A 12,350-nucleotide genomic window follows, 5' to 3' on the forward strand; every position below is an offset into this window, starting at 1 on the left:
AGCTTTTCCATCCTAAATGCCTTACCTTTTATAAACATAGAGCCTAAAAAGAAAATTACCTTTTGGGTTGAAATTTTTCAGTCTTACATGAACATTCTGTGTTCATTAATACACAGGTACAGAAATGTCTGTCACATTCATTTGGGATTAGGGATTGTTTGTATACTAGTAATAAAAAAAAACTAGGTGACCTTCTCAGCCTGAATCTCCTTTCACATACACTGGAGATACTGTACTGACTTCAAAGGAGTTCTCCTGGGTGACACCAGTGCAAAAGGCAGAAGGAAAAAGGCTCACTCTAGTATGAAAAGCCAGGTTACAAGTTATGGAAGGGCTTGCCTGGGTACGTGGGTGCACAAGACAGGCCTAAACCTCAACATTTGTATTTAGAGACCCTCAGCATTTGGAGTGTTTGAACTGGGGCTTGGGTCCATCTCTAATTTAAAAAGATATTTTGGGGGTGGTTATTTCATTAAATGAAGCTGTCATGCTCAGATCCCCCTTTCTGAAAGACAATCAGAACATGTTCCCACTGGCACCTTCTTTCACAAATGCCAGCACGCCGTTTGGCTCCATTCCCATTCCCAGCCAACTCCTTGCATTAGTCAAACATAAAACATCTCCACACACACAAAACACATGTTGGAAAGTTTCCCTATTCCCCACATATACCCTCATGCACAGATGCCTCACTGAGCCTCACCCATGCAATCCTCTTATGAAAGAAGGACCTACACTGTAAAGTTTGTGTGCAGATCAAGTTCTACAAAGCTTGGAGGTGCTCAGAACTGCAGTGGAGATAAAGGCCCATCTCTGCCCTCTATATACACCCTCATGTGCCTCACAGATCCTTGCCCACATAAAGAGGATGAAGTACCAGTACATGTAGGCCAAAGAGTTCTCTAGTTCCTCAGTGGAAACAAACAAAGCCTTAGACCCTGGGACTCCGATGCTGCTGGCTATCAATTCTCCCTTCTCCTTTTACTGCAGCTGCCTTCACCAATATTTCAGCTCACTCAAACACACCTTCTCCAGGCAGGCTGGGAGGTTTTTGTTCTTATTTTCCTTTTTCTCACTAAAGTGGAATTGCCTTTGTTTCCTGAACACTTTCCCTTTTTGCCGTCTACAAACAAAAGCACAGCTACAGGATAGCAGCAGCAGTGCAGCTTCTCTTCCTGTGTGTGGTGGTAACAGATTCTGTGCTTATTCAGAACAAAATCCAGAACTAGTGAGTTTTAGACCCGTTATCCAACTTTTCTGATAAATAGAACAAAGGAAAAGAGAAAATAAAGCAGTAGCCACATGTTCTATTTCTTTTCTAAAGTCTCATTCGCTGTTTGGTGGAAGAGTCTCTTGACTTTAGATTCAGGCCATATAGGTCAGTGGATAGGACACAGGACTGAATTATATTTCCACATGTGCCATTGACTCACTGTGTGACTGTTCTTAACGCCTCTATGCCTCAGTTTCCTTCTGTTAAATGGGGATAATGATACTCACCCAGCTTTGTAAAGGGCTTTTACATTTGCAAATGAAAAGTGCTATTGAAATGTTGTATGTTGTGCAAAGACATTTATAGCAAACAGAGATGCAATGGGATAAAACAGATAAATGCTAATAAATCTTAGGCACTGCAGAGGCTTTAATTCTTAGGAAGCTTCTTCCACTATATAAGTTCTTAATATAACAACAAGGCTGCTTTTGAATCCAATTAAATTAAATCATGTTTAAATCTATCATACAGTATAGTGCCCAATAGAAGTTTATACAGAGTTTCTAATCTGGATTAAATGTCATATCCTTCTCATGTTTTAAATGTGTTGATTTCCCTAACTTGAGACTCTGGTGAAGCTATATGCACTGCAATTATCTGGAGAGCACTGGTTCCAATCTCAAATTTTTATTTGGATTATTAGTATAACTTTCCGTAATCAGGACCTATTGTACCCAATTCAGTCAGTGCCCATTAAGCTCTCAGTGGAAACATCATACCACAGATCCCGAAATACCTAATCTCCTCTCCAAAGGTCCTGGAACTCGGGGTGCTGGGGGTGCAGCCACACCCCCTGGCGGTAATGTGGTTTCCATTGTGTACAGGGTTTACGATTTGGTTCAGTGGCTCTCAGCATACCCACGGTAAAAATTGTTCCAGCACCACTGCTCCTCTCCCATCTCTGCCACTCAGATGGGTAGAAGCCAATGCTTTGACTGACATTGCTGCCAACTCATTTCTGCCTTCCACCTCTAGCAGTTTCTGCTCATCTCCCCATTTCAACACTAATCTCAGTCTCACTGACTAACAAGATTTTTATAAATAAATCACTTTGAAATGTTTAAGCTCGTGGATGCAAATCCAGAGGAAACTGAACATTTTCAGAAAGGAACCACTAACTCCACAGATTTATTGGAACCAAGATCATTGCAAGGAGCTGTGGGAGATGTAAACCATTGAAATTTTGGGTCAAGTAGTAAATATTTACATTTAGCATATGTCTGAATTCACACGCCCATGACCTTTACCAAATAGAAGTAGTGAGGGACAGGCAATTAGACAATGAGAACATTCCTTTACAAGCCAATCATTTCAGAGGGTAAGAGCCGTGTTCAAGGGAAGAGTGAAGGAGGAAGGACAGCACTGGGGAAGGTTTGGCTGCTGGGCTTTCATTCTTAGCATATCTGCAACTCCTAATTATATAGAAAGAATACAAGGAATATTCCCAGGAGGACTCTAACAGCACATTTGAGGGACTCTGCAGGCAGTGGTTGAAGTACACCAAAATAGGTAAATGAACTACCCCTTAATTCAATCTAGCGTAGGACCCCACGCATCCTGACTTCCAGCCTCATGAGTTTAACCATTCAGCTTTTCTTACTGTATTTTTTGTTTTGTTTTGTTAAAGCACAGAAAGTAGAGTCTGAGCTTTTTTTGGGTAGGTGCCCACAAAAAGGAAATACAGGAGTTCTTCAAAAGTGGATCAGCTTCTACATTCACATAAACATACAGACTCATGCCCCTTAGACATGTAATCTCATAAATAGTCCCTGTCGCCCCCCACTCCACCCCTCGGCCACTTGTGGTTGAAGCAAGATTATAATTTATCTTTTGAGCAGAAACCCTTTCATTTGCTCCCAATACACACATTTCCATATTGCTTTTCTAATTAACAGCTGTGAGTAGTACAAGGTGCCTACCATCAATCAAACGTTATCCTGGCCCACCTGTTACCGGAAATCCCACCCCGTCCAGTCACCTGACTTCTGCCCCTCCCCCCCCCCACGCAGGCCCCAGCCCCTTGACCCTTAAGCCCTGCCTCTGTTACCAGAAGTCCTGCCAAACCAGTCAGCTGACATCCGGTCCTGCCCCGGGTTATGACTTCCGGGTCAAGATGGGCACCTGACCGAAAGCGAGTGGTGCGACCCCTCTGAGAACACCTCCTGCCCGCTCCCCACCAATGGAGCCAAAACAAATTCTGAAGGCCTCATAGGAGTGGTGAAGGCGTCCATGTTCTCCTCTTGGCATTTTTCCACAAGCTGTGAACCACACAGTCTCACAAACAAGACGCTTTAAAGGCCCCGAGACTTCCGGGGGCAGTGCTGCTGCCCAACGAACTGTTGAACCCCAGAGATTCCACCCCATCCCCGATTGGTGCACCTTTCCCTGCTGGGACGGCCTAAGCCTGCTCTGATTGGCGGAGGGGGCACCCCGCTCCTCCCCATGCTCTTTATGGGCCAATCCCGCTCTCAGCGTGAACGCACGCTGATTGGCGGAGGGGTTGCACCATCCACTTCCGGTCAGGTGGTCATCTGGGTTCCAATCCCGCTCTCGGGGCGGTCCCGCGGAGGCGAAAACTTCTCCTATTGGTGGAGAGCAGGCGGGAGGCATTCTTGGTGGGATCACACCACCTGCTTCCAGTCAGATGCCCAATCCTGCTCTCGGGGCGGTCCCATGGGGCAAAACCCTCTCCCATTGGTGGGGAGCAGGCGGGAGGTGTTCTCAGAGGGGTCGCACCACCCGCTTCCAGTCCGGTGCCCATCCTGACCCGAAAGTCATAACCCGGGGTGGGATCGGATGCCAGGTGGCCGGTTGGGCAGGACTTTCAGTGACAGGGGAGGGTCTTAAGGATCGGGGTGGGGCCTAAGGGTGAAGGGGGAGGTGCATCCTGGGGTGGGGGCTGGAAGTCAGGTGACCGGATGGGGCAGGACTTCCAGTGACAGGTGGGCGGATGGGACAGGACTTCCGGGAACAGGTGGGTGGGGATAACGTTTGATTGATGGTAGGCTCCTTGTACTACTGTTGTGCATTTAAGGACTGCTTTAGAAAAAGTTAAGTGCTACATTATAACAACATTCTGAAGCAACCCCTTCCACATTTTCTGTGAAACTTTGCCTTAAGGAAAAGCACTGATTCTTTATAAGAACTTTTTTTTCCCAGCATGTCTTTCTGGGTGTAGGCCTTTTAAATGTGGCAGACAGGAGCAGCTGCTATTCTAAAGTGGCTATTTGGCTGCTGCATTTTCCTTCTTTCCAGATGGGGTGAGTATCCTTAGCTTCCTGGGGAGACAGCTCAGTGTATTCTCCCATAAATGTTCCAGAATTGTATTTACTTTTTTAACTAGGAGAATACTGGGTTCTCCATCTTCAAACAGATTTCTTTTTTATCCTAGCACTCTATTTGCCTGAAATGCAAAGTAGGGTCTAAGTCTTCCCTTGTGGTATGGAAAACTGTGGTTTGGGCTCTGTTCCTGTGTGGTGTAGAAATTGATAGGTGGTAACAATAGCTAAAGCTGCCATCCTCCAATCATAACTGAATCAAGCAGACTGCCAGGACACAGAATGGTCAGAGCTAGTACTAGTGCCTGGTATGGGCCAGCCTGAAGAAGAAGCCCTAATGAAGCCTGCTAGTCAGAGCTTGGGGTAAGACCTTCCCTGGGAGGTTCCTCAACCCTCTGCAAAGAAAGTTTTCTAAACTCCTGCTCTGTGGATCTACATAGCTGGTGAGATGTGACTGGGAAATCCCACACAGAGCCTGATTCTCACCCTACGTTAGGAGCTATTCCTGTCAGCTAGGGATACAGAATATCTCCTGTGAGCCAGATCCTGAGGGCTTATGCAGTTTTCACTCTAGGCAACTGAGGGACAAATTCTTTGCTCCTTACTATTTGAAACTCCCACTGAAATCAATGGAAGCTTTGCTGGCCTAGACCTAGGACCTCCTGCCTAGGCCAGTGATTATCCCCTAAGAATTCCCAGTCTTTCCTTCAGTACTCCAGTTGAACTGGCTTCAGAATGAGAGAGCTGTAGTTTAGTGGCCTGGGCATGGGACTAAGTACTAAAACCCCCATGTGATAATCCTGGTTCTGACAATTACTCTGTAACCTAGGGTGGGTCCTTTCACCTACGTGGCTCTCTGCTTCCCCAGCTGTAAAGTGGGGATAGTTATAGTTATCCCTCACAGAGGGGTTGTGATGATTAGCTTTTTAGGAAGCATTAAGAATAACTATTTTTGTGGAAGTGACACCGACAGTGAAGGAGTCTCAGGCAGCTGCATCTCATACACTTGCTCTTCACATGGAGGAAGTAGGAGAAAATGCAGTTTTTAAAAGAAGAAGAATGGCCAGAATGACTGGGCAAGTGTTCCTTGCCCCTATCACAGGAAAGGTGTGACAGGAAAAAATTTATACTCTGGTGCTGAAGACCTCTGTGGCTTTGCTTTATTCCTTTCTAAGTGACAGAGAGATTGTATTTCTTAAATTAAGGAATTCTCCACTTGCTTTAAGTGACCCAAAGGAGAAATTGAAACCCTGAGCTCCCTGAAAGGTAACTAAGGGTGCACAAAACAGGAGAATAAAGAAATACTAAGGATTTGTCTCCAATCTCCCAAAGCCAGGAAATCCATAATGAAGGTGGACACTTCCTCCTCCATTTACCCCAGTGGTAGGTTATGGCAGGGCTATTATCAGTGTTTAATAATAATAATGCCACCTACCTCTTCTAATGTTCCATGAACTTTATAAAGATTAATTAATTAAACACTGATGGGAGAACAGAGACAGAGGTAAAATGACTTCCCCAAAGTTGCACAGCAAGTTAGTTCTTGGAACGGAACCCAGGAGTCTGACTCCCAGCCATCATTCCCTTTATACTGCAGCAAAAACTTTTAATGTGAATAAATACTGACCATTCCTTAGACATCTGTTATAATACACACTATATGCATGCACAGATAGATACCTGCCTCCATGTGTGCAGCATCAGTACAATGGGACCCTGATCATGACTGAGCACTGCCACAGTACAGACAATAAATAACACACAATTCTGACTTATCGGGTTGGGGATTTACCATTTATGCTGGTGATAAGGGCTGCTGTGGTGAGCTTGATAATGTCACAGTTCAAAGCAGGATACTTGCTCAGGAGGGAAGAGACTGTCTGCAGCAAATCTGCCAATTTAGTTTCAATAGGTCCTAAAACAACAGCTTCTGAAATAATAATGACAATACAGAAGTGTAAGTTATGAAGGTAATTTGTTTAAAAAACCCATCCCCTTAATTAATTATAAAAATATTAAATATAATTTAATTATATAAATATAATTTAAAAAAAAAATGACAGGGGAAAAATTCATGACTGGTGCTTCACTGCATAACTTCCCTCCCTGCTGTAAGTATCCCTCTGCTCCCCAGACAGAGCTAAATTCCCTGCATGGAGGCATTGTCACCTTAATGTTCCCATGCAAGAGAAGCATGCAAGTGTGAAGCAATTTCCCTGTATGTGAAAACCACAATGTGCTGGGTGGAATGGAGCCAGGAAGTAGACCCTTGGAAACTGACCCAAACCTGACCTAAATCCAAGGTGTACCCACATATTGAATACTGTGTGCAGTTCTAGTCACCCCATCTCAAAAAGAATATATTAGAATTGGAAAAAACACAAAGAAGTGCAACAAAAATAATAAGGGGTATGGAACAGCTTTCATATGTGGAGAGATTAAAAAGACTGGGACTGTTCATCTTAGAAAAGAGATGACTCGGGGGGCAGGTGTTAAGGTAAAGGTCTATATAATCATGAATAGTGTGGAGAATAATAATGTATATGAGAATAATGAAATAAGGAAGTGTTATTTACCTCTTCATGTAACACATGAACCAGGGGTCACTCAATGAAATTAATAGGCAACAGATTTAAAACAAATATAAGGAAGTACTTCTTCACACAACACAAGCTCACTGTGCAGAACTTGTTCCCATGGGAAGTTGTGAAGGTTAAAAGTATAACTGGGTTAAAAAAAGAATTAGATACGTTCATGGAGGGTTGGTCCATCAATGGCTATTAACCAAGATGGTCAGGGAGGCAGCTCCATGTTCTGGGTGTCCCTAAACTCTGATTGGTAGAAGCTGGGACTGGATGACTGCGGATGAATCACTTGATAGTTGCCCTGTTCTGTTCATTCCGTCTGAGGCATATGGCACGAGCAACTGTCTGAAGACAGGATACTGAGCTAGCTGGACCCTTAGTTTGACCCAGTATGGCCATTTTTATGTTATGTTATAATGCTGAACAGCACAGGTCCTAGCACAGATCCTTGGGGAACCAATTTACCTCTTTCCATTGTGAAAACTGACCATTTATTTCTACACTTTGTTTCCTATCTTTTAACCAGTTACTGATCCATGAGAGGGCCTTCACTCTTACTTTATCAAAGGCTTTCTGAAAATTCAGGTACACTGGATCGGCTGGATCACCCTTGTCCACAAGCTTGTTGACACCCACAAAGAATTCTAATAGATTGGTGAGGCATGATTCCCTTTACAAAAGCCATCTTGACTTTTTCAACATAGCATGTTCATTTATGGGTATCATTTATGTATCATTTATGGGTATGATAATTCTGTTCTTTCGTATAATTTCAACCAATTTGCCTGGTACTGAAGTTAGGCTTACCAGCCTATAATTGGCAGGCTCACTTCTGCAGCCTTTTTAAAAATCACAGTAGCTATCCTCCAGTCATCTGGAACAGAGACTGATTTAAGCAATAAGTTACATACCAAGATTAGTAGTTCTGCCATTTCATATATGAGTTTCTTCAGTACTCTCGGGTGAATACCATCTGGTCCTGGTGACATATTACTGTTTAATTTGTCAATATGCTCCATAACCTCCTCTCATGATACCTCAGTCTGGGACAGTTCCTCAGATCTGTCACCTAAAAGACTGGCTCAAGTGTTGGAATTTCCCTCATGTTGTCTGCAGTGAAGACTGATGCAAAGAATCAATTTAAGTTTCTCCACAATGGCCTTGTCTTCCTTGAGGGCTCCTGTAGCATCCTTCAGTCATCCAGGGGCCCTGCTGATTGTTTAACAGACTTCCTGCTTCTGATGAACTTACAAAAACTAACAGCAATTTTTAAAAAATCTTTTGCTAGGTGCTGTTCAATTTTTTTTCCGGCTAGCCTAATTATATTTTTATACTTGACTTGCCAGAGTTTATGCTCCTTTCTATTTACTTCAGTAGGATTTTATTTCCAATTTTTAAAGGATGCCTTTTTCCCTATAACCACTTCTTTTACTCTGGTGGTTAGTCTGGTGGCATTTTTTTTTTGGTCCTTGTACTGTTTTTGTTTTTATTTTGGGACATATGTTTAGTTTGAAACTTTTTTATAGTGTTTTAAATAGTTTCCATGCAGCTTGCGAGCATTTCACTCTTGTGACTGTTCCTTTTAATTTCCATTTAACAAGCTTCCTTATTATTGTGCAGTTTCCCTTTTTGAATTAAATGCTACTATGCTGGGTTTCTTTGATATTTTCCCCCATACAGGGATGTTAAATTTAATTACATTATGGTTGCTATTACTGAGCACTTCAGCTATATTAATCTCTTAGACCAGATCCTTTGCTCCACTAAGGACTAAATCAAGAGTTGCCTCTCCCCTTGTGGGCTCCAGGAGTAGCTGCTCCAGTCATTAATGGTATCTAGAAATGTTATCTCTGCATCCTATCCTAAGGGGAAACTGTCCCCGGTCAACATGGGGATAGTTGAAATCCTCCATTATTATAGGGTTTTCTGGTTTTGTAGCCTCTCTAATCTTCCTGAGCATTTCGCTATCACTGTCACCATCCTGGGCATGTGATCGGTATTATAATCCTACCACTATACTCTTATTATCAAGCATGGAAATTCTGTACATTGAGATTCTCTGTTAAAGTTTGATTAATTTAAGATTTTTACTATATTTGACTCTATTTTCTTTCCCATATAGCGTCACTCCCCCACCAGCGCGACCTACTCTCAGTCCTTAATATTCAAGTTCACCCATCTCAGTATTCAGATTTCTTGCATTTGCATATAAGCACTTATAAAATGTGTCAATATTTACTTGTCTACCTTCATGTGATGTAATTGAAGGGGACTCTTTTTCGTTTGATTGTTTCTCTTCAGTTCCTACCTGTACTTTTTCAACTTCCATCCTCTCCTCTTCACTAGGATATAGAGTATCCCCTTTAGTAAATCCTCCTCTAAGGGATGTCTCAGTCCACACCATTTGCTCCTCCACACCTGTCAGCTTTTCCCCATGCTGATGTGATGTGCCACTTTGCCATTTAGCATAAATGTAGATGGGACCCTGTCTGGATACCATCCATCCCTATGCAGGATATAGTTAGACAATGCTACTGATAACAATGCAGATTAGATCTTCAGCATCTGCTTTCTCTTAGTGGGTCTAATTCATTGCAGTCACTAACCCTACTGTTTAGAACTGCTGTAAATCAGATTTTTCATCCACCACTAATTGCAGGTGCCATCTATAGCACTTAGGAGTCTTTACTTTTCATTTGATGGAACAACTGGGCTCTTAGATACTGAAGTGCTATAAAATGTGTCTGCAGTTATTTATAGGTGCAATTAATACAAATAAAAAAGTACACATTATTAAGTGCCTGCTAAAAAAGGGAAGTAGGCATTGAAAGTCTGGTCTGGAAGGTCTGAGGTTATCTGACTTCATTATTTTTTTATATGTAGTGCACCAAAGAGTGCTAGGTGCTTTACAGAACAAAGGCCATGCCCAGACCTTTTCAAGTCCAGCCCAGACTTGGGATGATGTTAACGCTTATTCTAGTCTTATCTTGTAGATAAACCAATGTACATAAATTTTAGACATTTACCTTCTCTTTGGAAAAGCTCCCGGAGGCTCTGGAATTTGCCATCAATATTCTTCAGATGTCCAGTGACATGGAGCAGATTGTTGGTACACAGGTCCATGTGTCCAATGCAGTTGCCAGAGACAGGTTTCTGGACTGAAGACCAAACAGCAGTCAGGAACCCAGAGTCAGAGTCATGGTCAGAAGCATCCGGTGATTTGCCTGCAATCTGAATGTTATTGGCATTGTCCTGTACTCCTGTCCGACTCATGGTAATGTCAGTGGTTTTAGTAAGCACAGAGCAGAACCTCTTTGTCACAAACCGTGTTTTCTGGTACACATTTCTACAGTCCTACAGAATTCTGCACAGCTTGCTGTCTATAAAATAAATAGAAGAAAAATTCTGTACTAGACCTCAAAGTTCAATATAAAATGCTTGGAATAATTGAGAGTTTGAAATTAATTCTCAAGAGTCATTGCTGTCAGTATTTATTTAAATATAATTGTTTAATTCTGTCACTGCTGCCTTCTGACAATCTAACAAACTAGACTTTAATCATTTCAAATGTGTAGTAAATACCATTAGGAAAACTCCTCCTCCTGCACATTTCACCAAATGGAGACCCAAGTTCAGGAAAGACTCAGGTTTTCCTCAGAGAGACTTTGATATCAAAGTGAAATTCAAATATCCACATGTAGCAGCACTGCGTTTTCATGTGCGATCTTTTCCTTAAAGTAAGATTATTTAAAAGCAAAAATATTTGTGTTCAGGTGTACTGCATAAAATATTACGAGACACCTTCCTTCTTTCTCTAGTTAGGTTGGTGGTTGGTTGGGGGGGGAAATCCAAAATGACAACCTGTTTGAGAAACCAGTTTGCTGAATGTCCCACGTCTAAAGGCACCTTGCTCTTGGCTGATAAAATGGAAAATCAAGTCATTGTCCTGATAGTGTTCTTCGTGCAGGAACAGCTCTTGATGTTTGCAGCCAGTCTCTGAACTTTCCTGAATCGCCCCTCAGTCTGAATTCGTTCAGAAGGCCCAAGTCCTGGAAGTCTCACTATATGTTGTCTGTGTGGGATAAATCTCTCAAACCTCAGACAAGTGTCAGGCTGTGTGGATTTTCCGCATTCCTGTTGGGAGTTGTGAAATCACTCATTTCACAGAGTATCTATACCATCTATAGGAGCAAACTGATCCTCCTACCAGTCTCTTGTTAACCCCTTTGCTACCTGAAGACCTGCGAAGAGCCTTCATATGCTATGTGTGCTGATAATACTAAACTCTGTAAAAATATATATAAAGTAGTCAATGAGTACCACAAAGGGGTATGAAGCATACTCATTTTTATGTATCTTTAGCTTTCTACCTCTCTACTTACTGCTTTTCTTATCACATTTCTAGATTAAAAATTAGACATCCAAATCTGTTTGTACATAGTGCTATTCCATTGTTGAAGAACTTACCGAATTAACACTCCATCTTAGTTGTGCAACTATTTCTTACAGTATTCTTCATAATTTATATTACCAATAACATAAATAACCTTTCAGATGGGTGCACTTTAACTTTGAGCATGTGCTCAGATCTCTGCATCCTCAGTAATTAATGCTGTTGGGAATTATGCTTCTTTGTGGCCCACTGTGGAAACAAAGACCAGGCAGCACTGGGTCTGCCATCTATATATAGCTGGTGAGTTTTTTCACAGAATTTTTGTACCCTTGTTATCTTTGGATCCTGGATAGCTTAACTGAGGCGTCAAGTAGCTGGATCTTGGCGTCACTTTCAGTTATACTTGTCGTGCTGGGTAGATGGGGGTGGAGAGCATTTGTTATGTTGTTTGATATCACTATGTCAAAATCATATTAATTCATGTGAGATATGCCATGTCAGGTACTGTTAGGAAGGTTATAATATGCTAAGTAAGATGATAATACTTATGTTCATGTGTGATGTGTGAAATGGAAGTTATAGATATATTTGATATATCTGTATTTTAAGGACTCAGACAGGAGGGCTGCAGAACAATAGCCTGCTTAAAGGCCCATTAAGACATTCCCAGGTGCAAGGGGCCCAGGGGGAGAAGCCGGAGATATACCTGGTGGGGCACCAAGACTTGCCCATGTGACCCTGAACTCCATTTTAGTTCCTGTAAAATTCTACAAACCGCATGGCCAGGGCCAGAGGGTGTATAAGGCAGAGGCCTTGGGAAT

General features: G+C 42.3%; 1 protein-coding gene across 1 annotated transcript in view; it reads right to left on the minus strand.

Moving 5' to 3' along the window:
- Positions 1-10,409, minus strand: part of GMIP (GEM interacting protein) — a 48,385-nt gene extending 37,976 nt beyond the window's left edge. The window contains exons 1-2 of the mRNA XM_067560671.1: positions 10,163-10,409; positions 6,344-6,481 (exon numbers count right to left, since the gene is read on the minus strand). Coding sequence (XP_067416772.1) covers positions 6,344-6,481; positions 10,163-10,409 — 385 coding nt within the window. The remainder of the gene's footprint in view (positions 1-6,343; positions 6,482-10,162) is intronic.
- Positions 10,410-12,350: the final 1,941 nt, after the last annotated feature.

This window comes from Emydura macquarii, unplaced genomic scaffold (genome assembly GCF_026122565.2).
Source record: "Emydura macquarii macquarii isolate MOO-44397 ecotype Brisbane River unplaced genomic scaffold, CSIRO-AGI_Emac_v2 contig_2292, whole genome shotgun sequence".
NCBI classification, from domain to species: domain Eukaryota; kingdom Metazoa; phylum Chordata; order Testudines; family Chelidae; genus Emydura; species Emydura macquarii.